This window comes from Marmota flaviventris, chromosome 19 (genome assembly GCF_047511675.1).
Source record: "Marmota flaviventris isolate mMarFla1 chromosome 19, mMarFla1.hap1, whole genome shotgun sequence".
Taxonomy (NCBI): domain Eukaryota; kingdom Metazoa; phylum Chordata; class Mammalia; order Rodentia; family Sciuridae; genus Marmota; species Marmota flaviventris.
The window spans coordinates 5,109,326-5,135,731 of record NC_092516.1 but is presented as its reverse complement, the minus strand read 5'-3'; the positions used below and the strand labels follow the sequence as shown (position 1 = coordinate 5,135,731).

At 57.9% G+C, this 26,406-nt stretch overlaps 1 protein-coding gene across 1 annotated transcript in view; it reads right to left on the bottom strand.

Annotated features, from left to right (window-relative positions):
* Positions 1-126: 126 nt before the first annotated feature.
* Ppl (periplakin) overlaps positions 127-26,406 on the bottom strand; it is a 39,825-nt gene continuing 13,545 nt past the window's right edge. The window contains exons 2-22 of the mRNA XM_027940856.2: positions 22,951-23,050; positions 18,515-18,669; positions 17,761-17,881; positions 16,998-17,123; positions 16,872-16,913; positions 15,740-15,901; positions 15,547-15,654; positions 14,714-14,809; positions 12,979-13,101; positions 12,717-12,863; positions 12,088-12,239; positions 10,844-10,941; positions 10,483-10,640; positions 9,283-9,461; positions 9,067-9,205; positions 8,214-8,407; positions 6,676-6,826; positions 5,845-5,928; positions 4,904-5,020; positions 4,310-4,402; positions 127-3,618 (exon numbers count right to left, since the gene is read on the bottom strand). Of these exons, the coding sequence (XP_027796657.1) occupies positions 955-3,618; positions 4,310-4,402; positions 4,904-5,020; positions 5,845-5,928; positions 6,676-6,826; positions 8,214-8,407; positions 9,067-9,205; positions 9,283-9,461; positions 10,483-10,640; positions 10,844-10,941; positions 12,088-12,239; positions 12,717-12,863; positions 12,979-13,101; positions 14,714-14,809; positions 15,547-15,654; positions 15,740-15,901; positions 16,872-16,913; positions 16,998-17,123; positions 17,761-17,881; positions 18,515-18,669; positions 22,951-23,050 (5,209 nt within the window). The 3' untranslated portion in view covers positions 127-954. The remainder of the gene's footprint in view (positions 3,619-4,309; positions 4,403-4,903; positions 5,021-5,844; positions 5,929-6,675; positions 6,827-8,213; positions 8,408-9,066; positions 9,206-9,282; positions 9,462-10,482; positions 10,641-10,843; positions 10,942-12,087; positions 12,240-12,716; positions 12,864-12,978; positions 13,102-14,713; positions 14,810-15,546; positions 15,655-15,739; positions 15,902-16,871; positions 16,914-16,997; positions 17,124-17,760; positions 17,882-18,514; positions 18,670-22,950; positions 23,051-26,406) is intronic.

The following is a 26,406-nucleotide window of genomic DNA, read 5'->3' as shown; positions in this document are numbered from 1 at the left end:
GAACCTGGTATATACGTGATACCCATTTTGTCTGAAGGTTGAAAGGGAGGGAGTAGGCAAAGGAAGCTTCCACATGCAAGGGCGGAAAAACACGCTCGCTATGACATTAGAATCAAGCCACCAGTTTTTATTTTCATGCTATAAATAAAGTTCCCTCTTATTTGCCATCTTCTTACATAACACATGAGATACAGAAAATGAGAAATTTGGTGAATGATCAGCAGTTTTCTATACCTATATACCAGTGAGATAATAAACAAGACTCGCAAGGCAACGAAACAGGCTATCAGCAACACCAGCCATCCTTAAGATCTTCCGATTGCAGAGCCATGTCGCTGATAGAATGTCCTCCTTGTACAGCATGGCTGACAGGCTCTGTGGTTCCTTGTGCCTTTCTGGCATAGAGCCTGTCTTGTGGGCAGAGTTACTGCTGGGGAGGCCTTACTCACAAAGTTGGTTCCCAGTTAGAAAGCTGGAGGGTGTGCCCATGGGCAGCGTGGCAGCCCTGTCCTTTAGTAAATGGAGTGGCTGGAAGGAGGCCTCTGCCTAGATTTTGCTGGCTGGTGTGCCAAGGCCCACGCTGCCCTGAGTGAGCATGTCTGTTGTGGTTGCGCCGTGCTGTAGTAGTTTTCAGACTGTTTCCAGCCATCATAAGAGGAGTCTGTTGATGGGAGTATATGGGGAAAGGAAAAAAAAAAAGAAGGGCATGTAGGTGTCAGATCATCGGAGGCCGGAGCAGGTTGCTCACCCAGGTTGAATGATGGCTGAGACAGGAGCTGCCTGGCTTGAGCCAGTGCCGGTTCTGCTCACGTGAACTTCACTCCAAGCATTCTGAGAGGGCTCAGCACGGATTAGGAGCCTGCACAGGACCAGGGATGAGCTACCTGGGAGGCTGCTGAGGAGGAGCAAGCCAGCTTTCCACCTCCCAAGAAGAGATGGGCGGAAGGGCTGAGCCTACTTCTGCCCAGACACCAGGACCGCCAGCTCCTGAATGGACATATCCTTGTTGACATAGCGATCATACTGAGCAGGGGTCAGCCTGCCGCTCTGCAGGGCTTCCTCAATAGAAAACTTCTTGCCAGACTTCCTATCGTGTATCACTGAGGACTCCCCATTGGGACCCTTTACCGATATCTCCTCCCAGTCGCACTCCTGGCTTCTGAGTTTCACAAACATATTCCAGTCGATGAGCCCAGCCCTGTGGGCCTCCTCAGGGGACAGCTCACGGCCTGTGTCGGGGTCAATCACCACGATGGAGCGCCGCAGGTGATTTTCCCTCTGCTCCCTCTTGACGGACACGGACCCCAGGCGCCTCTGCAGCTCATCAATCTCGAGATCTTTGTCCTTGGACAGCCTCTTGAGATCATCCAGTTCTCTCTCCAAGGACCACAGTCTGGAGTCGAGGTTGGTCCTAGAGTCCACCATGGTTGTGTTCCGCAGGTCTCGTGTTTCGGCTGCTGCCATTTCAATTTCTGATTGGAGCCTTCGGGTCTCCAGCTGCAGGTTTTGTCGCTCTAGCTGAAGTTTGTGGTTCTCTTCCCTTAGGAAGTCCAGCTCCTTGGACGACTTAGAGTTGTGGAATTCCAGCTCTGACAGCTTGGCTTCCAGCTGAGCCACCTCGGCGTCCAGCTCCCTCTTGCTCCTGCTCTCCTCTTCCAGGCTCCTCTTCAGCTTCTGGATCTCCTGTTCCGTGTTGCCCTTCTCCACCTGGACACTCTCAGAGAAGACGACCTTCTCTTTGACCTCCGCCTTCTCGAGGGCAGCCAACTTTCTCCGCAGGGGCTCCAGCTCGCCCTCCAGCAGCTGTCTCCGGTGCCGCTCTTCCTCCAGCTGGGCTTGGAGCAGGGCGTGCTCCCTGGCCTGCTGAGGGTCCTGCTGCAGCACCACCTTCTGTGTGCGGGTCACCTTCTCACCAGCCTTGGCCTCCTCCTGCTCCAGCGCAGCCAGCCGCTGCTGCAGGCGCTGCACCTCCTGCTCGGCTGCCCTGCGCGCCTGCCGCTCACGCTGCAGCTCTTCCAGCTGCCTCTCCAGCTCCCCACGCCGCCGCTGCAGCCTCCGCAGCTCAGCGCGCAGCTTGTCGATCTGGCGCAGCTCAGCATCGATGCTGTCAGTGAAGGCGCTCACCTCCGCCCGCAGGCCTGGCTCCTCCTCGTACTGTACCACCTCCTGGCGCACCACCCTCTCCCTCCCCTGGGCAAGCTCCTCCTCCTTGTCCCTGATCTTCTCTTCCTGTAACACTCGCTCCCCTTCCAGGTCCACCTGCCTCTTCTGCTCTTCTGACAGCTTTGCCCGCAGAGATTCCACCTCCTTTCTGGTTTGGGGGTCTTCCTCGAACTGGAGGATCTCCTGGACCACCTCTCTGGTCTGGACCTGCGGTTTTGTGTCCTTCAGGGACTGGATCTCCTGCTTCAGCTGGTAGATTTCTAGGTCACACCTCTCAATCAGCCTGGTCTTGTCCACGATCTCCTCCCTGAGTCGCTGCAGCTCCTTCTCCGTCTCTGGGTCAGTGGTGTACTTAATGACTTCTTTAGTCACCTCTTTGACTTCCACCTGCGGGCCCCGCCTCCGGAGAGCCTCCAGCTCACCCTGGTAGCTCTTGAGCTGCTCCTCCGCCGCCCTGTACTTCCGCTCCTGCTCCACCAGCTCCAGGCGGAGGTTGGCCACTTCGCTCTCTGCCTTGGGGTCTGGCCGCACGATCTCGCGGACTTTCTCCTGCACCACCACTTTGGCATTCTCCTCCTCCAAAGCCCATATCTTTCGAAGCAGCTCCGTTTTCTCCCGCTGGCTGGCTCGGGCCTTGGTGGCCTCATCCTCATACTGGCGGGTGAGGTCATTGACCTCCCTCTCTGCAGCTGCATCCTTCTCCACCTTGAGCACCTCCTTGACAGTTACCTTGCCCTCAGCCATGGCCCGCTCCTTCTCCAGCCTCCTGAGCTTGGCCTGTAGGAAGCTCAGCTCCTCCTCCTGCTTCTCCCTGAGCTTGCCCTCCCGCTGGTGCTCCTCCTGCAGCTGCTGGTACTCCGCCTCCAGCTGGGGGTCATTCTGCAGCTTCACCACCTCCTTCTCTGTGACCTTCTCCTGTACCCGGCTTTTTTCAGAGGCCAGGGCTGCCACGCGCTGCTGTAGGAGAAGCACCTCTGCTTCCCGGGCACCCTTCTGCCGCCTCAGTGTCTCCAGCTCCTCCCGCAGCTGCAGGACCTCATCTGCCTGGGCTCTGTCGGGCTCGATGCGCAGGACCTCTTTGACTACATACTCCTGCCCCCCGTCTCTGGTCTCCTGCTCCAGGGCGCGCAACCGTAGCTGCAGCGCCTCCAGCTCCTCCTGCAGCAGCTGGTTCTTGTGCTGCTCCTCCGCCAGGGTCCGCTGCATCTGCTGGAAGCTCTCCTCCAGCGCGGGGTCTGGCACTTTCTTCAGCACCTCCTTCCTCACCAGCGACTCCTGAGGCCCCTGATTCCGCAGGGTCCGGATTTCCTCCTGGGTGCTCTTGACCTCATTCTCCAGCTGCTGCCTTCGCTCAGCCTCCTCGTCCAGTTCCTTCTTGATCTTCCATGTCTCCTCCACACTGGAGCCCGGAGTGTTTCCTTGCAGGGTCTCACGGGTCACTTCTGTGTCTGGCTGCTGTGACAGACAAGACAATATGTGATTAAAGCCAGAACAGATCTGCTCACCTTGGAACAGGTCAGACTGTCCTGTGATCCCCAGGATTCCCTTAGAGTTCTTGGGCTTGTTTTTAAAGTGGCCAAAAACAACTAGATTGGCTTTATAAAACGAAATGAGGCAAAATATTTTACAACGGCAGAGGAGTCTGAAGTGAAACCTTCTGTCGTCTGTCCTCAGGGGATGTCAGTCCTCGAAGGCGTTTTCTGTGCTTCCTTCAGCCTGTGCATTTTGGTGTGCCCCACTAAACACGTTTACTTTTTCTGCACAAATGTCCGCCTCATCTCCCGTTCTGTACTCTGCTGTTTATGGCACAATCAGAAGGATCCCACTCTGACCCAGAGCATGCAACTCCCTTCCTTGCAGCAGCCAAGCCCTCTGCCGTGTGAATGGGATTTAACCAGCCCACTGCTGACGACTTGGAGTCGATTCCAGTTTCTTGCTACGACAAACAGTGCTGTCATAAGTATTATGGTCTTCTAAAAATAACTTTTTAGTGGGTCCTTAGCAAACTGACATTCAGCCAGGGTACTGCCCAGAATTGTTAGCAAGAGACATTCCCTCATTCCTAGGCTGTCTGAGGCAGGAGGAAGCTTTCATTTTTCAGCTGGTAGAATAGTTTTAAGTAGGGTTTCTTACTAAGATCGATTACCTGTCTCAGGAGATTCAGTGCAAACTCCAGATTCTGCAGCCTCTGCCTGTTGATGGCCTGGACTTCTGTGAACTTGGCAGCAAGAGCAGCTTCCTACAGAGAAGTTCAGGAGAGCAGTCGGCAAACAGGAGCCAGCAGTAGGTGAGCGAGAGCCAGAGGGCTTGGACACAGTCTTTGAAAAGTCTGGCAGTTGGGGGCAGAGGGGCGCTTCTTGCCCACTCCTACCTGCAGCTATTCTATAGTCTCATCATTGGAGAGAAAGGCGGACTCGTGTCACACAATCCAGGTTTCAGCCTGACTCCTGGACTTTGAGCAAGTCTCTTCACCTCCCTGAGCCTTACTCTTCTCAGAAGGTGCCTGGGACTAATGGTACTAGCCCTCCCTGGGGGAGCAGGTGGGAACTTCCCAGAGTCATGGGGCCAGCTCCGACCAAGCTGTCCTCTAGGCATATCGATGTCACTGCCCCCAAACAAGTTCTTCCCAATCTGTGCTGGCTCCCCTCCTGTGTGTGCATCACTGAGGCCTGCGTGCAGCAGCCTGAGACCACACTGCCACCTTCCCCTCAGTCCCAGACAGGCCGGTGCCTGAGCTCACCTCCTCCTTCACTTTGGCAGCGGGAGACTGCAGCCTGGCTCTCTTGCTCATGTGGCTGTTACTTCCATTCTCCAAGTCAAGAAGCGACCTGAGTTTCTCTGCTTCTAGCTCGTAGTCCTGGGTGAGAGAACAGGGAAAGTCACTAAGAAGAGACTGAAATGTTTGTGCACCCCTTCCAGTGGACCTAGATCTGCCCTCAGTGGGTGGAGAAGGGGTGCTGGTTCCGAGTCTGCACAGGCCTCTCCTGTGGGATCAGCTGCAGCTACTGGCCTCCAGGGGCCCTGAGACTCATCCACACACGAGCAGGACATAGCTGCATGGCCCAACGTGGGGAAAAGCCCCACTCCTCTCCGTCCTCAGAGAGGCAAACCAAGTGACCTTCCAGTCCTTCAGCAGGGAGATTTGACACTCTGCTTCAGTGCACACTGGACCATAAGCTTCCTCTCCTGCCTTCACCAGCTGGTAAGTTCATTACCATCAAGTGGATGTGTGGTGATCCACACCGCTGTTTCTCTCTATTGGACACTTAGGCCATTTGTAAATCATGCTATTACACAATTTTGCTTTTCCTTTTTTTTTTTTTTTTGGTACCAGGGATTGAACCCAGGTGCACTTAACCACTGAGCCACATCCCCAACTTTTTTTTTTTTTTTTTTTTTTGAGAAAGGGTCTCACAAAGTTGCTTAGGCTGGCCTCCTGAGTCAGTGGGCTTTTCCTTTAGCATAAATCCCCCCAAATAGTTGTTTACTGCTTCCAAGAGCATACACCCTTTTATGACATTTGGCACCTGGTATCATAATGTTTTCCAGAAGGCTCTGCAGCTTGCATGGCTGTTCAGTGCCTGACGGTGACCAGTTCCTGGCAGGGCCTGTACGCCTGCCTGGTGTAGGGGGTGGAAGGAGGCATCCTAGTGTCTGCTTGGCAGAAGCTTCATGGCTCACCTTCACGGCTTGCTGGTACTGCTGGGAATTGTCGTAGACCTTCTGTACTTCCTCTTCCCTACTTGCTATCTCATCTAGCAGGTTCTGTAAAACAAGAGATCTTAATAACCAAAACCAGAACAAACCCTGTTGGTAAAGGGGCTGGAGTCCTTAGAACCTGAGGTTCTTCTCTAGCACAGCACATAACATAAAGCTTCCTCATCTGCATCTGCCTGTGACAAAAGCCAGTTCTGAGGCCCTGTGAGGAAGGGCCAATAAGATAACTATCTTTTGCCAGGAAACACATTTTGATTGAGTGCTTTGAAATGCCAGGCACTGCTCTGACATTGTCCTTAGATTAACTCATTTAATCTTCAAATGACCCCGTGACTAAGCATCATGATCTCCGGCTCCCACGGCTCCCACGTGAGGGAACTGAGGCACTGTGAAGTTCAGTAACTTGAGGGCATGCGGCCTATCAGGTAGAGCCAGGATCTGAACCTCAGCCACAGGGTTCCCTAACCCAACACACTGCCTGGGGCATTGAGGAGGCAAGCAGTAGAACTTGGGGACTGGGGTTTTCCCCAGGAGGGTTCCTTTGGTGTTTCGGTAGCCATTCACCTTGAGGCCAAGCCTCCCTTCTCTGTGCTGGGCAGAGGGGGAGAGGGGAACGAGGCACAAGCTGCTTGTTTGAGTTGGGTGCTGGGAGCTGAGGTCCAGGAGGGGGAGGTCAGCCAGGCCTGTGCCCTACTCTGTTCCCCAAAGACTTGGTTCCCTCCACTGACAGGGGCCTCCTGACTTTTGACTCTCCTAGCTTCCATGTGACCACAGAAGCAGATGCCACTGTCTTGCCTTTTGGTTCTTGAGCTTGGTCTCCATCTGGCTGAGGCTGTCTGTCTCCTGGGGCTCATAACTGGGGGTGCTGGACAAGAACTGGAGCACGCGGTCGTAGTCACGGTGGTACTCCTCATAGGCGGCCTTGGCACCCTGCAGGCTCTGGGCCCTGTGGGGCAAAGCGGGTCAGGCCTCTACACAGCAGGCAGAGGCCTCAGGACGCTTCACGTTTTTAAAGGAGAAGGAGCAAAACAAATGTAATATAATTGGACAGACCCTAAATGTTCACCAGAAGGAGAGTGATTATGGGGTGGAGGGCTGCGTACTGGCAGGCAGAGGTGCCCAGGGTACTGTGGGACCTGAACAAGCCACAATCCAGGAGCAACCACAGGGAGGCAGGAAGTCATACCAAGTCACCAAAAATAGTAACTTCGAACCTACAAGGTAGAGCAAAAGCAGGGCTTGGAAGGAACTGTATAGCACTAAAGGCCTTTATTAGGAAAAGCTATCTGAGCGCTGGGGCTGTGGCTCAGCGGTAGAGTGCTTGCCTAGCATCTATAAGGCACTGGGTTCGAATCTCAGCATAACATACAAATAAATAAAGGTCCATCAACAAAAAAATATATATTAAAAAAAAAAAGAAGGAAAGAAAAAGCTGTCTGAAAGCCACAGTCTGTCTCACCTGGAGAAAAAGAAGAGCAAAAGAACCCCAAGGTGATGGTTGGAAGGAAGGCGAGAAACGGGAATCACTAGAATCAAAAAGCTAGTTTTCCAAGGTGATTGATTGATCAGCCATTCGGCCTCAGCCGTCCGATTAGAAGGAGGGAGAGGGAAGACACAGACACAGCAGAAGGAGGCATACTGCGCCAGGAGCCAGCAGAGGTCCCCTCCGACCCTGCTAATGGAGAGGCCAGCCGGAGACAACTGGAGGAGCACCAGTGAGTGCCGCTAAGACACCGGGTCCTGGAAGTGTGAGCCACTGACGTCACTCCAGGAGTGGGTGAAGCACATGGGTCATACAGACTAAAAAAGGTTGAGTTTGTACACAAAAACCACACACACACACACACACACACACACACACACACAATCAAAAAAAAAAATGAGGCCCAGGGCTGGGGCTCAGTGGTAGAGCACTTGCTCGCATGTGTGAAGCCCTGAGTTGGATCCTCAGCACCACATTAACAAATAAAAATAAAGATATTGTGTCCATTAAAAATATATATATATATATAAAAAAACCATCCAGCCCAGATGCCTTCACTGGTGAAGGCTGGTGCGCCCTTAATCAGGGGAAGAATCGGTTCTACACAAGTGCACAGAAGAGAAGGGACAAGGCAAGGCTGCGGCCTGTAAGGCTGGCAGGGTGCCGGCCAGGAGGACTGGTGACGGCAGCATGACTGGGCGCCGTCACCCTCATCCCTCCTGCCTCACCGTGCAGGCGCCTCGGGAGGTGGCCGCTGCGTCAGTCACTTTCTTACTAGAGACAGCCCTTGGGGCATCAGGGAGCCTGCCCCGGCCAGCCCCCTGCGCTGCCCTCCCTGCGCTGCCCTCACCTGTGCTCCACCTGCTGGCGCAGGTTGTCGAAGCGCTGGCTCAGCTTGTGCGCCTCGGCCTCCTGGCGCTCCAGGTCGGGGCAGTGCTCCTGGAAGCGGCTGGCCAGCGAGCTCGAGCACTGTTTGGCCTCCTGCAGGTTCCGCTCCACCTCTCCCAGGAGGGACTTCTGGGCCTGTAGCTCCGAGGCCATGGCCTGCAGGATGGAGGAGACGAAGCCCTGTGGCCCGAGACCCACCTGGAGCACCAGCTCTGGGGGTGGAGTCATGCCTAGGAGCAGGAGGAGCCTTCGCCTCTAGGCTTGCTCCACCTGAGTCACCTCCTCAGAGTGCCTTTGTGTTACAAAAGCTGGAAAATTTCACTTCACTGGGCAGCTCATGCCCACATGAGGAACGGCTTGCAGCCCTTCAGTCACGGGCCTTCACCAGGCCTGTTTCCTTGGCTGAGGCCAGTCCTGTGGTGCAGAATAAATGAAGCCTGTCCCTGGCCCCTGGCTCAGGACCCCAGTGCTCAGGCAGGCCCAGTGGAATGGTGAGGAGAGCGCTGCAGGCCTGGCCTGCCCGGCCTGCCCATGGAGGTCCTGAAACCTGGCTTGATGCAGATCCCTGATGGTCCAGTCCTGGCCCCCGACCCTCCACAGGCCACGTGGCTGGAGCGGCTGGGATCAGGGCTGTGGCCTCCCTTCTAACTCCCTATTTGGCACACCAAAGGCTTTCCAAACCTGCAGGGACTGGCTGCTGGGCCTCTCTGGCCTCAGTGTCCTTGTCTGGGCAGGACAAAGTGGGCAGGAAAGATGTGCCTGAGGCCTTCAGCCAGCTCAGAGAAAGGTTCCCAAGACTTGGGCCAAAAACTCACCTCCAGCTCCTGCCTCTTGCTGTCCAGGACACAGCCACTCTCGGGCACGGTGTCGTCCTGGGCCAGCCGGTTCTCGTGTGTGGCCAGCAGCTCTCGGCCCTGCTGCAGGCTCCTCTCCAGGCGATTGGCCACATCAACTCTGAGGACACAGGTCAGGAGTGGGTGGGTGGCTCCTTAACCCCACCCCAGCCTCCCCACTGCCCGTCTGCCACCCACTTCTCCTGGGCCAAGTCCAGTAGCTGCACAAGGCGCTCGTATTTCTTGTTGGTGTCCTCCACCCGGGCTTTCAGCAGGGGCGCAGTGCCGCTGCCCGGGAGGGCCTCCGCGAAGGCCGCACACTCGGCTGTGCTCTGCGCCTTCTCAGGCTCGATCCGCAGCAGCTCGTTGGTGATGTTCTGTGAGGATGAGACCCGGGTCAGCCACAGCCTGGCAGCCCTCTTCCCCCAGGGATGAGCTCAGGGTGGGCACAAGGCCCCACGCTCCAGGGCCAGCAGAGACGGCTACGAGGCCCAGCCCACACCACCAAGCCTGACCAGGTCTGGGCAGCCCAGGTTCTGCCTCTCCAGGAGCCCTGACACAGACGGACCGTGACTGATGATGGTGACACAGTGAGGAGGGAGTCCCCAGGACCTACTGCTCTAAGCACCCAGATGAGCGAAGGGGTCCTGGGGGCAACCCTTCGGAGTAGATAGGTCTTCTCCCATTCACAGGAGCGGGCAACAGACATTGAGGAGCTCAGGAAGGGGTGTGCCCCTCCACTCCTCACCCCTGTACCAGGCATCCCCTTGGCCCTAACTCGCCATGAGGCCACCTCAGTGGCCACCCTCTGAGCCCACTTTCCCTGTAAAACCAGGGTGATGGTCCCACCACGGAGAGCTCAGGGAAGCACATGAAAGGATGCAGTGACCGATGGGTGGGGCCTGCAGTGACCCATGGATGGGTGCCTACATCACCCTCCGTCCTTCCAGTAGCCTCAAGTAGGAACCAGCCCATTTGACTCTAGGGACTGCGGCTTGGGGGCTTCAGTGACGTCTCACGGAAGTAGCTAGTGATCTGGCTCTGAACTCGCACAGTCCACCGTGCCACCACACTCATGGTCTCCCGCCAGCGTAGACCCACATGAGCCCTGGTGGCTGTCATTACGATGGCTACAATCCCAGGCAGTTGACAGGCCACACTGAAGCAGCACCCGGGTCCCGTTTTCCGGGATGTGTCTGGGAGCACCAGCTGAACACCTTGGAGCCTGGTCCTTGATCCAGACCTGGGGCGGTTACAGGAGAAGCCCAGCACCCCAGTGACTCAGGACGTGATTGCAGTGACAGGCTATCCCAGTGGAGCACCTGCCACAGATGTCTCAAGACTCCGTGGGGTGAAACCTTGGGCATGAGTCCAGCCGGTGTCCCAGTCCAGCAGTACCTTGAGATCCTTGGCCCGCTCTGCACTATCCTGCACAGCCCGGCCCTGCTCCAGTGGTGGCCGCAGGATCCCTGTGATGGCCTTCTCCTGTCGGTCCAGGTCACTGGCCACCTTGTCCAAGCTGGCCAACAGCTGCCGCCCCTGCAGGTCAGAGGCATCTGTGGAAGGAGGACATAGAGTCAGGGGTGGCAGTGGGGGCATGAGGCCCAGGAGGGCCCTAGAGGCCAGCTGAGACCTCTGGGCTGGCTGAATCTCCCTACCCTTCTAATGCCAGGCCCCTGCCACCCCATGCACGGTGCAGACCCTCGCTGTGGCCCCTCCTACTGGTGCCCTACCCTTGGCAGGCAACCCTGCTACCCACCTCCAGGGTTCTCTGTCTTCAGCACCTCGTGCCGCTGTTGGAGGGCCTGCCGGCTCCCCGCTGCCTTCTGCCGCAAACTCCGGTACTGGCTGTCCAGGCTGGGAGAGCAAGAACGTGCTGGACCTGGGCAGCCCACCTCCCCCTCTGCACAGAGGCAGGACCTGGACTCCAGCTGGACAAAAGCCCAGAGGAGCCAAGTGGCTCAGAGAGTGCTTTGAAAAGTTAAAACTGGGATGGGAGCCAGGTGCGGAACACACCTGCACCTCAGTTACTCAAGAGGCGAGGGGAGGATCCCAAGTTCAAGTCCAGCCTTGGTAACTTAGTAACACTTGGAAACACTGCCTTGAATTAAAATTTTAAAAGGGGGGTGGGCTGAGCATGTAGCTCAGTAACAGAGTACTTGCCTAGCCTATGCAAGGCTCTGAGTTCATCCCCAGTGTCGCACAGGACAAAGTGGAAGGGCTGGGCCTGGGGCTGAGCCTGGGGGGGCCTCAGTGGTAGAGGGCTCGCCCAGCACGTGTGAGGCCCTGGGTTTGATCCTCTGCACCACATATGAATAAATAAAAGTTTTTAAAAATGCTTTAAACACATACACACTGGATGCAGTGACGCAGGTCCTTACACTCTGGGGTTCAGAAAACCCTCCTTCCTCTCTCTCCCAGTTTTTTTCCTTCCCCTCCCTTCCTCCCGCCTGCTCCTTCATTGCAGGTCTTGTGACCTAAAGTGATCGGTTCACTAGTCTTCTCTGCCAACATGTCACTTCTGAGGGAGCAGTACACAGTAGGTGTTCAATATTTATGGGCTGTATATATCAAGGCATTCCTGCAATCAGTCTCTGATTCAGCAGAGTTCTTTGCATCAGGTGCTAAACTAGGCCCTCAAAACACCGGCCCCGAGGAGCAAAGGCCCAATGAGACTGATCATCTTGGTAAAATGTGGTGCATGTGGCAGGAAACGGTGTGTGAGAGCCAAGAGGAGGGGCAGGGGCCAGGGCAAAGTCCTTAAGCTGAGGGCCTGAGCCAGCTGGGCCCCAAGCAGGTGCCACAGGCAGAGGGCACAGGTATGCAAAGGCCCTGAGGCACTAAGAGAGCACATGCTTGCCAGACCAACAGCTCTGCCCTTCTCCCCTTGAGCCCCCAAGGGGGTGCAGGTGGGGTGTCAGTCCTCCCTCATCCTGAGTAGGTTGCCAGGGCTGTGAAGGCCAGGGCCAGGGTCAGTGCATGCTGGTCCCTCTGCCCTCATACCTGTCAGCCAGAGCCAGCGCCTCGGGGTCAGTGGGGGGGATCATGAAGCAGACAGCTGGGGCACTCAGCTTGTCCCCTGCAGCGTCAGTGAGCTCCCAGCTCTCCCCATTGTTCTTCTGCAGGGTGTAGCTGTAGCCCCGTGAGATGGGGCCCTGAGGGGGGGGCAGGCCAAACCACCAGGATGTGAGGAACCGCCTTGATCCATGGCCCGGGAGCCCCCTCACCCGCTGGCCCCCTGGCCCCCCCAATCTTGGACCCGGGGAATCTTAGCCCATCTCCCCGACCCTCCCCACGACATTTGGCCATAGAAGGAAGGGGGAGGGGCTGGCCCAACGGGAACAGGCTGCCCGCCCAGCCCTCAGTCCAGGGAGTGTCCCCCCTTCCAGGTAGGTGTGTGGCGTGTGACTGGCTTGGGGGCACGTGACTCAGAGCGGGGTCCTGTGGGGCTTCCCTGGGACTGTGCCGGGAGACAGACACGTGGGTGCGTCTCCACCACAGGGGAGGCAGGCGGCAGGGTGACGCCCATGACAGACAGGAGCCGGTTCCTGAAAAGGTGGTCTGGGCCCTGGCTCCCGCTGTGCTCCCCTAAGGCTTTTCAGTGACATGGGTCCCTCCCTGCAGGCGCCCACCTGGTCACCCTCAAAGTCACAGAGCGCCTCCACAGGGATGGGCTTGAGTGGCGTCTCCCGGCGGTACTTGAGGGGCACCACCTGCTGCCCTCGCTTCTGCAGCCCCCGCACCACATCCTCGTACTTGTCCAGAGCCTTCTCCTGGTCCTGCGGAGGGCCGCGCCGCAGGGTGAGACCAAGGGCCTGGAGCTGGTGGGCGGGGCTGGGGACGGGCTGCAGGGGTCACCCTGGCTGGGCTGGCAAGGCCCCGGCTGCCACTCACGTCCAGCTCTCGCAGCAGCAGCTCGATCTGGTAGCGGTCCTTGAAGTCGGGGCTGTATTTCTGGTTCAGGTCTGAGTCCACCTTGCGCAGCAGCTCCTGAGCGTCCTGCACGTCTCTGCGGAACTGGAGGAGACCAGGAGGCCCCATCAGACAGGAAGCCACCTGTGACTCCAGACGTGGCTTTGAGCTGGAGCTCCCACTCATCCTGAATCCAGAAGTGAACCCTCTGGGCCGCTGACACCTCCCTCCAGAGCCCCACTCCTGGGGCCACTCAGGGAAGAAGCTAGTCCCTGGCCACCAGTCCTCGAGACGCCTCTGAGTCAGTGAGTTCCCCTGAGACTGCTGTAGGGCTGGGTTCTTTCCTCCATTCGTCTCTGTGCAGAACACCCTGACTTAATACCACAGAGTCATATGCCACAGTCAGGCTGTGGCCAAAGACGGGCAAGGTGTACCACGGCAGTCCCCTAGGTGTCACCTAGTGACATCGTAGCCAGCTTCGTTTGGGCAAGCACGCTCTATGATGTTGGCACAATGCCCGAATCGCCTCAGGCTGCGCCTCTGTTGCTCAGCAGCACGTGCCTGGACTCTCACTCGCAGCCTTGATGTATGTGTGCCCCCCCTTAGTTCTCGGAAGTCTCTTGCTCTGACTTGGCTCCTTCCGGGGTTGCAGCCATGAACAGGACTTGGGATCCCTGTGACGCTCACACTGTGGCTCACACACTCAACCAGGAGTTACACAGTGTCACCTGAGTTCACGTGTCAACTTCCAGATCCCCAATCACATGTTCCCACCAGGTGCCCTAGTGCACACCTGTAATCCAGCTCCTCAGGAGGCTGAGGCAGGAGGACCCCGTCTTTGAGGCCAACCTCAGCAACTCAGCGAGACCTCGTCTCAAGATAAACAATAAAAAAGGACTGGGGATGTAGCTCAGTGGCAGAGCACCCCTGGGTTCCATCCCTAGTGCAAAAATGAAAAAACAAACAAATTTCCTCTAAAAACAAACAAGGGTCCATCAACAAATGGCCAGGGAAGCAGTTCCGTCCATCTGTTCAGTGGGCACTGCTGGGCCACAGAAAGGAATGAAGCAGGGATACACTGCAACGTGGTGCACAGGGAGACGAGTCAGGACAAAGGACACACGTGGTACGTCCCACGTGCTCCATCGTCCAAGGTACGAACAGTGCTGTCTATAGAGAGCACACGGATTAGAGGCTGCCCGGGCTGGGAGGTGACAGGAGGGACTGCTGCAGGGTCAGTCTCTGTCTGCGTGATGAGATTTAGGAAACAGTGGGAAAGCTGCTCAGGTCCGTGAGCTTAGTGAATTGCACATTTAAAATGGCTAACAGGAGCCAGGTGCAGTGGCATGCCTGTAGTTCAGCTGCTCTGGAGGCTGAGGCAGGAGGATCCCCTGAGCCCAGGATTCGAGGCCAGCCGGAACTACATGCAAGGCTCATCTCAAGTGCTGGGGGCGGGGCTCAAGCAGTTCTATGTTATATATTTCACCAAAATTAAAACCCCACACACTCGTTCCTGGGCCCCAGCGACCTGCCAATCACACTCTCCTGCCTGTTCCCCGGAAAGACGGACAAGGGCTCAGCAAGCCTGGCCACTCTGCGACTCCTTCAGAAGCCCTGCCAGGCCCCTGGGCGAAGCGCGTGAGGCCTGGTGAGCCAGGCAGGTACTGAGCGCCCCACAAGCGGAGACTCTGGGGCTGGTGGGCGCCCGGCTGGGTACCTGGTGGTAGTCCTCCATGAACTTCAGGTGGCTCTCCTCACAGATGAGAAGGTTCAGGTACTCCTTCCAGTCTGCGTGCACAGCCTCCATGTGCGCCTGCCGGGAAAGGAGGGTGGTCACTGCTGACCAGGGACTGCACCAGGCCAGGGATGGGGTGGGGGAGGTCCCTGACTCTGCCCGGGTAGCCAGCTCCTGCTCAGGGATGGGAGGGGGAGAAGTGGGGCCACCATGTACAGGCGTCCAGGTTGTCTGGGCCCAAGGGCAGGTGGGGCTGTGCACCCCCAAAGCTGTTCCCTGGAGTATTCTTCATAATGTATTTCAGGGGACTGAGTATCTCCCCCGGGCTCCTGTCCAGCTACAACTGGACCTGTGAACTAGAAGGTGACCTTATCTGGAAGCAGGGTCTTTGCAGATGGATTAGTTAAGGAATTGGGGTGGCCCTGGAATCAAACGGGGTGTCCTAAGAAGCAAAGACAGACATGCAGGGGAGAAGGCCCTGGGAAGATGCAAGCCGGGACGGAGTGAGCGGCCCAGCCCAGGCCTGGGCTCCAGCTGTTGGCCTCAGAACCGCGAGCATGTGCTTCTGTGTGGTTTAAAGCTACCGGGGTGACGGTAATTTGGCATGGAAGCCTCAGGAACTAACGCAGGTGACACATTGGCTTCTGAAGCCCAGGGCTGGTGGCAGGACGTGATTAAAGGACTGAGGTAACAGAGGAGGCAGAGTCAGACACAGCAGGAGCAAAGACCCCGTCAGGCCCTCCGCCCCCAGGGCTGCTGGGCAGAGGCCACGCTGTGTCCAGCCCCGAGGGGACGTCCCCTGCCTGGCACACCACCTCAATGGCGTTCCTCCCGGGGTGCTCGGCAGCCAGCAGCTGGTCTCCCTCGCTGTGAAGCTTGTTAATCCTCTCTTCTTTGGCCTCCAAGTTCCGGTTGATGAAATTCTGCAGTGGGGTAGGGGAGAGGACTCAGTGCCCAGCCGGCAGCCCCATGCCCTCCCAGGCCCTGGCCCTGGGCCCTGGTGCCCACCTCATACTGGCGCCGGCGGCTGGGGTAGTCGAGGTTGCGGTCGCTCCAGTCGTACTGCACGCGGTCCCGGGCCTGCTGGTCCAGCCAGTAGAGCTCATTGGTGCAGCGCTGCATGTAGTCCTGCAGGGAGCTCAGGTGCTGCTGCCGAGCCTGTGACGCCGCCTGCAAGGACGAGGACAGTGCCAGGCCCCGCTGGCCTCCCTCCCCTCTCCTGCAGGGACCTCTTGGACAAGCCACCCACTCTCCAAACCCCATTTACTCAACAGGTGTTTACAGAGATCTACACTTGCCGGGCACAGCCCTAGAGAACAGGGCTGACCGTGTCCTGAAGCCTCTGTTTATCCATCTGTAAGAAAGGGATTACAGCCGCAGACTGCCATGCCCCTGGGGCTCCATAACATCAGTCACAAGTTCTACTCTGACCACCTTGAAGAGGGCTTGGAAGAAAAGGAGCCACTAACGGCTAGGGAGCAGAGGGACAGGGCAGGACAGGAGGGGAGACAGGCTCACATTTTGCCTTGAAGAATAAGAACTGCAGCTGACAGGTGACAGGGGCCCCTGCATGCCAGGACTGTGCTGAGGACACCTCAACTTTAACCAGTTTAGTCCTCAAGGAGCCCTGTGAGTCAGGGTCATGCAGAAACTCCATTTTCAGAGGAGGAAACGGGGGCTCCTAGTGGCTAAGCAACTCCCTCAAGGGGTCAGCTCCAACAAGCCAGGGTGCAGCAGGCCAGCTCCTGACCGCTAGGCCAGGCCGCCTGTGTTCAGAGCCTGCGGGTGTGAAAGGTTTGCAGCAAGAAAGTGTTTATGCAAGCAAGCTCAAGGAGAACACTTCTTCTGAAAAGAGAAAGAGGAGGACTTCGTCCAGGAAACATGCAGTGTGGTGTGCAGCATACAGCAGGTGCTTAATAAATGAGCAGTCCATTGCAGAGGATGGGCGGTACCCCTGGGTCTATCAGGGTTCCCATGAGCCAACAGGAAGGGGCTGAAGTACTGTCTCTCCTCACAGAAGCCCCTTCCGTTCTGATGGGAACACTTATCGTGTGTCCTTGTCACGTGGGGTGGGCGCTGTCCCCTCCACCCCAGGCTTCTCGTCCCCGGGAAGCAACAGTCTTTCCCCAGAGCTTCTCACCAGCAGCTTCTGGTACTTGGCCTGGAGCTCACTGTTCTGCTCCTGAGGGTGGAACCGAGGGTTCAGGTGAGGGCGGGGTGCAGACCCGCCCCGTCCCAGGCCCCCACATCACCAGCACTGGCCCACCTTGTCCCCGTCCTTGGCCAGGTGGGGCCCAATGGCCTTGACCTCATTGTGGAAGATGTTGTGCTGCTCCACCTGGCTGTCCACCAGCGGCAGGTCCGTCCCAAAGCTCTGGCCGTTCAGCTTGTCCTGGTGGGCGGGGGGGGGGACAGTGCAGGAGGGGGTGGGCCAGCGGGACTTACAGCCGCCCCGTTGGCCTTGGCTCTCTGCCCTGGGTGGGGGATGACGCTCCCTTCCTACAGGACAGCTGGGGAGTGGCCGTGGGCCCGGCGGAGATGCAGGCCAAGGCTGTGACGACGGCTGGCCAACAGTTAGAACTGTCAGTCGCAGCAGCCGCCGAGGCCCGCACAGGTTACGGTTTCTATTTCACAGATGGGGAAACCCAGGCTGAGCCAGGGGAGGGCACCTGTCCAGGGTCGCGCCACGGACGGCGGAGGAGACAAGACCCCAAACCAGATGTGTGCCGGCAGCAGCCATGAACCGGGCCCCAGCAGTGACAGACTGGTGAGGACACGGTGGCCAGGCATCTGAGTGTCCCCCGCCTGCCCACAGCAGCCTGCCAGGGCCCCAGCGAGCCCAGCTTGGGGAATGAGGTGCACTGGTCGGGGACAGAGCCCCGATCACCACCTGTGCTGCACGACCCAGGCTGGCACTGTCCCTCTCACTTTTCTCATGGGCACAACGTCAGGAGACATGGGGCCTCCAGCCCCCTCCCGGGAAGGACGGTGGGCTCTCCCAGCACACATGCAGCCCCTCCAGGCCATACCAGCTTCTCCTCCACCAGCGCTGCCCAGTTGACCTCCGGGGCCACCTCCTTCACTGCCAGGTTGTAGATCTGCTTGTGCTTCTCACGGAGGTTGGCCACACGCTCCTTCAGCTGACGGATGCTGACCAGGGAGAGGCCACCAGGTTAGTGGGGCCCGTTGGCATGAGCACTACCCAGGCCCAGGGCAGGGGACCCTCCCAGACCCCAGTGTGGGCTTTCTGCCTACAGCCTAGAAGGACAGGGTGACAGTGGCCACTGATGCCGCCTCCTCCCCCTCCCCACCCACTTCCCCTCAGCCTCCTTCCTCCAGCAACATTTCCTGGGGCCTACTCTATGCCCAGGGCCACAGGAGGTTCCTGGAGACACAGGCAGGACCACTGGAGCCCACTGTCCAGCAGCGACCACGGTGGACAAGCGCAGAGGCTGTGGGCCAGGGCAGGGTCCCAGGGCCACTCGCCCACGCTGAGCTGGGGCGAGGGTGAAGAGCCCGGGACGAGGCGGGGCTTCAGGCCACAAGGACCATCCAACGCTGAGTCCACACGGGAACTCAGGGGGCTCCGACCAGAACAAGGGCGCGGACTCCCTGACCCTCGGTTTCCCCAAATGCAGGGTAGGATTGTCATGGGGGTGACATAAAGCACCTGGCCAAGCCCAACATCCAGTTAGCCCTCTGCAAACCCCACTGGGACTCCCTCAGGTGGCCTGGCCCACCATGTCAAATGATTCCCCGGGGATGGAGGCAGAGGGGACCTACTCCTCAGCAATCATGTCCCCCTGGGGGTGCTTCATGTGCTTGGCAATGGCCGCGTCCGCCTCCAGCACGTACAGCAGCTTCTCTGAGTCTGACACCCTCTGCAGAGCCACGTCGCGATGCTCGGGCTGCTGACCCTCCTGCAGCCGAGCCAAGTCCTATGAGTGTCGTGAGAGAAGGGGACAATGGATGGGGACTCAGAGTGGGCGCTCTGGCCATGGGAGGTGGCAGGAGCAACAGGACCAGCAGGAGGCTCACCAGCTCCTTCCCACCTCTCCTCTGGCCACGCAGCATATGCGTCCTAAACACCTACTATGACGTGCTGGTCACTAGGACACAGCTGTGGGGAGGTGGAGCCCTGCCTGCCTGGAGCTCACGGGCCAGTCTGGGGGATGACTTGCAAGACCCGCCCGTCAACGGGAACCTCATGATGGCGACTTCAAGTCCCTACAAGCCAGTGCTTGTGAAGAGCGTGCGCCAGAGAGGGAAGGAGGGAGGCCCACTTCAGCCCCTGTGAACAGGGAGGCCCCTCTGCGGCCACTATGCAAACCAAGGATGAAGGATGAAGGGAAGTGTGTTCTGGGCAGAGGAACAGCCCACGCGGAGGTTCCCAGGCGGGAGCAAGTCATGCTAAGGTGCAGAGAGAAGCTCTTGGGCTGGGAGGCGGGGGTGGGGGTGGGGGGCGGACCGACGAGGGCCAGAGTACACAGGACCTGTGGGACACAGAGCAGGGGATGGCCCCGAGGGAGGACATGGTGACAAAGGCCAGTTATGCTTCAAAGCAGAGCCTCCAGGGGCTCTGCAGGGAGAGGATGTTGGCATGAAGGTGTGGTCTGGGATGGCACTGTGGGAGCAGAGGGTGGCCGGGCTGGCAGCACCGTGGAGATGGTGGGAGGAGCAGAATGGCAGAATGGGGGCCGTGCAGGTAGGACCACTGCAGTCGGCTGGGAGCTCAGGACCTGCTTGGGAACAAGCCAAGTTGGGTCGGAGAGCAGGAGAGCAGCCAGCCCGCCAGTTCTTTGGCGGCACCGGAGATACAGGGCCTCTGGGATGAATCCCCAAGGGACCCCAGGTGCAGTGGGAGGGGACAGGGCCGATGCTGGGTGCCCGTCTCTACAGAGGGAGTAGAGAAGCCCTGTCTTCAGAAGAGGTGGAGTGGGCTGGGATGTGGCTCAGTGGCAGAGCTTGCCTGGCACACGAGGCCCCGGGTTCCACCCGTGGAGCCACCAAGGGCAAATGGGAAGAGTCGAGGTGGCCTGGGGAACACAGCTCAGTGGGAACAATGGAAGGCACCTCAGAACGTGAGGTGGAAGAAGCCAGACACAGACCTCTGGGACGGGGGATTCTGCCGGTGGCCCTGACAGGCAGATGGGAGCCGATGGGTGGCTGCCGGGGGGCAGGGGCAGCACCGATGGCAACGCTAAGATCACCTTAATGCAAGATGGAAACACTCCAGGACAGATTCCTGGCCAAGGTTGGGCCACTTGCTAAAGGGACTAAGAACCATCACGTCGCACATTTGAGATGGCAGCGTTTTATGAAAGAAAGGAAGAAATGGCCAAAGGTAAAGAAATGACAGAGGTGACGTGGCACCCGGGACAGTGAGACGCGCCTTCTCCTCGGGGAAGAGAAGGTGTCCAGGTGGCACTGCCCTGACCACTCAGCAGGGGCAGAGCAGTGGGGGCTCCCGGGGCTGAGGTGAGGCCAAGAGGAAAGACCAGTGGAGCTGAGCGCCCACACCTGGGGGTCAGCCTGGCCAGTGAATTAAACCTAAGCAGCAGGCTTCTCCGCGCGCATGGCATTTGATCTGGGAGCCCTCCTGGCCCCTGCAGCATCAGAGACTGACTGTGCCGAGAGGGGAAGCCAATTAATGATGACCTGGCTCACGGGGGTGGGTCAGCACACTGGCTAAGCCGAGGCAGGAAAGAGCCAGGGACACTGTGTGGACATTCCAGAGTTCAAAGTCAGCCAAACTGATCAATGGCAAGAGGTCAGCAGAGGGGTCACCTCTGAGGGACATGGACTGGGACAACCACCGGGAGCTTTCTGGAACATGTTCTCTGTTCTGCCTGGACAGCGGACACGTGGCTGCCTCCCAAAGCAAACAGTTACCAGGTGACCTCCTAAACGGGATGTATCTAACCAGGTGCAGCGGCCACACCTGTACTCCCAGCAACCCGGGAGGCTGGGCAGGAGGACGACAAGTTCCAGGACAACCTCAGCCACTTCCTGAGGCCCTGTCTCAAGATTAAAAAAACAACAATAATAATAATAATAAAGGAAAAGGACTAGGGAGATAACTCAGTGGTAAAGTGTCCTTCAATGCAATCCCAGTACCAAAAAATGTCACAGGAACTGACACATCTAAGCTCACACACACACACACACACACACACACACACACGACAGCAAGAGAACAAGTCAGAGGAGTGGACGTCACTGGTAAATCAGGTGGTGGAGACGTCGATGTCTGCTGTACAATTCCTCCAACTTTTCTTCCTGTTTGAACATCTGGGCAAGACACAGGGTTGCCTGGGGCAGGGTCCTGTTTATTTGAGATATCCACACTAAGAAAATTCATGGAGACCCAGAGCTGCTTAGTGGCTCTGGGGACTGGGCAGGAAGGAGGGACCCATGCCCAGGGGGGTGTGGGGTTTCCTCCAGGGACAGGGAAATGTCAAGCTGTGGATATGCTAAGCACCACCGAACCGCACCTTTCAGATGGTTAAGTTATATTATGTGGAGCTCACTGACTGAAAGATGGAACATTCTGGAGAATTAATAAGATTAATAAATAACGAGATCTTTTAGAAAAAAGAAAGAGACCCTCTGACCCATGCAGCCTTCAGAGGGAGGCTTCTTCTTTCCAGAGTATTCAGTCAACATTAAAAACCAGGGGCTGGGGCTGGGGCTCAGCCGTAAAGTGCTCGCCTAGCACGAGCGAGCTGCTGGGCTCCATCCTCAGCACCACATAAAAATAAATAAATCAATAAAATAAAGGTCCAACTACAACTATATATCTCTATCTATCTCTATCTCTATCTCTATCTATCTCCTTCATTTAGGAAGGAAAAACACCAGTGCAGGAGGTCCTCAGAGAGAATAATAAAAAGTCACAGAGGAGCTCAGTGGGAGCCGTGGGAGGGGACAGGTGTGTGGGTTGTAGGGCACAGGGCAGGGGCAGGGCCAGTGGGCAGGGTCCCAGGCAGGAGGAAAGGGCCGCTGCAGGCCCCAGGCCACCCCACATGCTCACCTGTACCCGTCACCTGTACCTGTGGACAGGTGCACACCCAGGCTGCCGGGGTGGCTGCAGAGGGAGGAGCTGCCACACTGAGCCTGGACAGCAGTGGGTTCAGGACCTCCCTACCTCAGTTCCCCACTCCTCTGGGCCCTCCTCTCAGTCTCCCAGTGACTAAGAAGCCAGGGGACACACAGGCTGCCCAGTTACCCCGGATCCCAGACACACAACAGAGAACTCCGTGGCATAAGTATATCCCAAACGGTACCTGGGCCCTACTCCTGTTAAGAAATCATTAGGGTCCCGAGATTCAAATGGGATGGACCTCCTGTGTTATCCCTTGCTAAATATGGCAGCCCCTTCTGGGACCAACTCGGTCATTGGCCAGTTGCCCCTGCTCCTCGGTTTCTCCAGCTCTCCAATGGGCCCAAGCTCAGCGGGGTCCAGCTGGGCTGACCGAGAGTTCAAAGGCGACTGTAAGAGACAGTGAGCAGCAATGAGAGACAGTGAGCTGTTCAGGCCTCAGGAGACCCTGCAGGCTCAGGACAGTTGTTCTCCCTGTGTTTCAAAAGGGGAGACCAAGGCACAGGGTGGGGAAGTGTTGTGCTCGGCTCTTTCCTCCATCTTCTCTGGCTGAGGAGGAGACAGGCTGCACTCTGGGTCCTGGCCACAGAGGTACAAGTGGGAAGGATGCTACCGGTGAGCGTCAGATCACTCTGCACCGGCAGAATCTCCTCCAATCTCCCCACAACCCAGACAGACGGGGGATCATCACTCAGCCTTTCAGGGGCAGCCAGGCACATGGGGAGGGAAGGTGACTCACTTGTGCTCAAGGTCACACAGTGGGTATCAGGGCCAGAACCCACCCAGGGCTGGCTTCTGAGACTGGTTGTCCTCTGGATCAGGGAGGCTTCCCCCAGGGCCCAGGAAGAGGCAGGAACTCAGCCCCCGGGAGCTCCCTCTTCCCTCGGGCAACACCCCATGCCGAGAGGGGCTTCCGGACCTCGGCACCACTGGCATTTGGGGCTAGACTGCCCTGTGGTGGGGCTGTCCTTGTCCCCACCAGCTGGGGGCCGGAAGCTCTGCCCATGCACACTTGTGCAGCCACAGATGCCTCCTGATGTGGCCATGGGCCCCCTGGGGAGCAGAATCACCCCGGTGACAACCACGGACCTAGGCGAGACAGGGGCGGGGGACTCACGCTCTGCATCTTGGCCCCGGTGTCCACGATGTTCCTCTCCACCTGGTCGGCATTTTTCTGCAGCTGTTCGATCAGCTCCGAGAGCTCCTTGTTGGAGATGCTGTGGACGGGAGCCAGGAGGTGGGTTCAGCACCCCTTCCTTCCCGCCTGTCCCCTGCCCTGGGCTCTGAGCAGGAACAGCCCGCCGCGCTTCTCAGGAGCTTGGCTGTCCCACAGGGTGACACTGCTGAAGCCAGAGGTAAGGCAGCAGCTACCGTGGCAGCGTCAGCCCCACCCTGGTGACTGGGTGCCATTCTGCCCTGTTGGCAAAACACAGATTTTCTTTTTCTTTTTTGAAGACGGGGTCTTGCCCAGACTGGTCTCAAACTCCTGGGCTCCAGAGGTCCTCCTGCCTCAGCCTCCTGAGTAGCTGGCACTACAGTGTGTACCGACCATGGCCAGCACTACGTTCTGTTTAATTGAGATACAACTCACATACCTTCAAGTCTGCCCCTACACTCAGCGCTGTTGGGATATTCAGTTTTGCGACCATCACCAACATCTACCTGCAGAACACTGCCTTCACCCCAAACCTTGTACCCCTTAGCAGCCACTTCCTGTCCCTTTCCTTCCAGCCTCCGGCGAGTGCTGGTCCAGTTCCCGTCACTGTGGAGTTGCTTGTTCTTGGCATTTTATGCCAATGGAATCATAAAGCATGGCCCTTGTGTCTGGAATCCCTTAGTGTCACGTCTGCATTGTGCTGAGGGGACTTCTTCCTTTTACGGCTGAATAACTTTCAATCATATGGATGGGTTCTGAAGGATGGGCAGGAGTCTGGGGGCCACAGACAGGCAGATCCTGGGTGTGTCCAGTGGGGTGGGCCGGGGCGGGGCTCTCGGCCCGCTGCCACCGCTGCAGAGGGACATTCCAGGACCCTCTTGGGCAGCAAGAGCAACTCAGATCCCAACCCTCTGAGCCGGGTGCCTAGAGCTGGGCCCAGGAAGCTGTATGCTGCCGTCATTGTCCTCTAGGTTCTCCAGGACCCTGACGCCCTGTGGGTGCCGCTGAGATGGGCAAGTTGGGGACACAGATGGTGACAGCAAACAGGCTGTGAGCCCATCCATCCATGCCCTAAGCCTTGCCCAGGGGCCTGCTCCAGGCCAGGCCTGGCCACCTGGGACTGGGGCTCCCTGAGAACAAGACCAGGCTGCACCTTCTCCCAAAGTGTGGGCCGGGAACTCCGCCTGCCCGCCACTCGGGGCAGAGCTTTGCTTGCTAAGGCAGCTGGGACCCCCCCCACACACACACACACACAAGTTCACGAGTCAGTAAGGCCTCGGAGTCCTGCAGTGGACAGAGTTGGGGAGCGGCCGGCAAGGCTCAGAGGGGGGCTCTGGGTGGAGGAGGGGGGCTCTGGGTGGAGGAGGGGGGATAAGATGAGCTTCCAGAGCAGCCGCCACAGGCTCACCCCCACTTCCCCACGCCCCCTAATCCCCACTCCTTCCTGGGCAGACCACACGGGAATGAGTCCTTCTGGGCCCTCAGCCACCAGAATGACCATCAGTCACCTGCTGTACCCACAGACGGTGAGTCTCAACCTGCACCCTCAGCCCAGGACTGCGGCCACCCTAGGACCTGCGGGGGATGGGGGAGACTGTCTCTCTTGGCCCAGCACCACCTCGGGCACAGCCCACTCCCCACCAGCCCTCCTGTGGGGTGGGGCGGTTCAGGGTCACCTGGTGGACCCCACACTGTTGCGGCCGGTTTTCTAGCTGACCCAGCACTCAGCACAGGACACAGAACAGGGGGTGATCACCAATCCTGGGGACCCTGGGCTCCTGGGGTGACAGTGTAGTGGCCTGCTGGGCTTTGTGGGTCACTGCACCTTCTCTGCGTGCTAGGCCAGATGTCACATTCACAGGCACCACGTCACTCACTGGAGACTGGGAGGCTGTGAGCCCCTTTGCAGGTGAGGAAACCAAGGCTCAGAGACAGCAAAGCACTTGCCCAGCTCACAGGGCCTGTGAACAGGGGGCCTGGGTTCTGCCCTGGGCACTAATGGCTACTCACAGGGATGCCAGGGAAATCACATGTGCCAACAGATAGCAGCGGCAACCTCACAACACTGTGGGCTGACGCTGACTGTCCATGTACCAGGCTGCCACTCATTGCTAACTTAATCTCCATCACAGCCCTGTGTGACGGGAAACCATAACATCATTGCTATTTTATAGTTGTGGACACTGAGGACCAGAGAGGTTAAGTAACTTCCCCAAAGTCACACTGTAATTAGACAGCCAAGCCAGGACTCCAACCCAGGCAGGCGCTGCAGTCCAGGCTCTAACAACTCCATGTGGCAATCTCTCAGGGCTCCCAGCCCTGGGATTCTTGCAGACAGATTTAAAATGCCAGGTGCTCAAAACCAGAACAGGACCCTAGTGGCCACTGGACCCCCGTGCATGCTGGTGGGAATGGAAAATGGGGCTCAATTGTGGGACACAGCCTGGCAGCTCAGAATTCAACTTTGAAAAGTCGATCACTGCTGGACACCGTGGCACACGCCTGTCATCCCAGCAACTCGGAGGCGGGAGGATGGCAAGTTCAAGGGCAGCCTGGGCAACGTAGTGGACCCCGTCTCAAAATAAAAATTAAAAATGGGCTGGGATGTAGCTCAGTGGTCAAAAGCCCCTGGATTCAATCCCCAGTGCCAAAAATAAGTAAAGTTGGACTAGTTACCGTACGACGCACAAGTGCTCCAAGGCACCTCTGTCACACAGAAACGCTCACAGCGCTGTCTTTCACGATAGGGCCAGACAGAAGACAAAGGGCCACCCACTGGCGAGTGAGTAAACAAGGTGTGGTCTGTCCTACTCTCCAGCCAAGACAGAGCGCAGCCCTGGACAGCACAGCGGGGCCCTGAGCTCAGGTACGGAGGGAAGGAGGTCAGACGCAAGGACAGAGCCCAAGGTTTCATTTACGAAATGCCCTGAGCACGAGGACAGGTGGCCCCAGGGGGAATGAGGGCTGGGAGTGAGCGTGACAGGCACACAGCGTCTTCTTGGGGTGATGCTAACACTGATCATGGCGATGCCAGCACACATCCGTGAACACACTAAAATCTGCACACACCAGAGGGACGTGTTGTGCGGCAGGCACGTTGTGTCACAATAGAACTGTGACCAGGAGGGTCGGCACGTGTCATCGGCAGCTGCTGGGCTTTGTGTCTTCTTCCGTCACGCTGCATCCTACCCTACGCTGGGCTCTACGAGGCCGGGGCAGAGGTGACTCCCAGCCTCCTGAAGAAGTTAGGGCCGACTGTCCCCAGCCCAGGGCCAAGTGAGTCACATGGTAGTTTATGAGTAACTCCCCCCCGCCCCCCCCAGGTAGGCAGCTCTGTTGTCCCTGTGCAAACGATTGATCACGTGGCCACAGTCCTGCTACCAGGGCGGAGCTGCATTGGCCCCTGGAGGCCTCGGC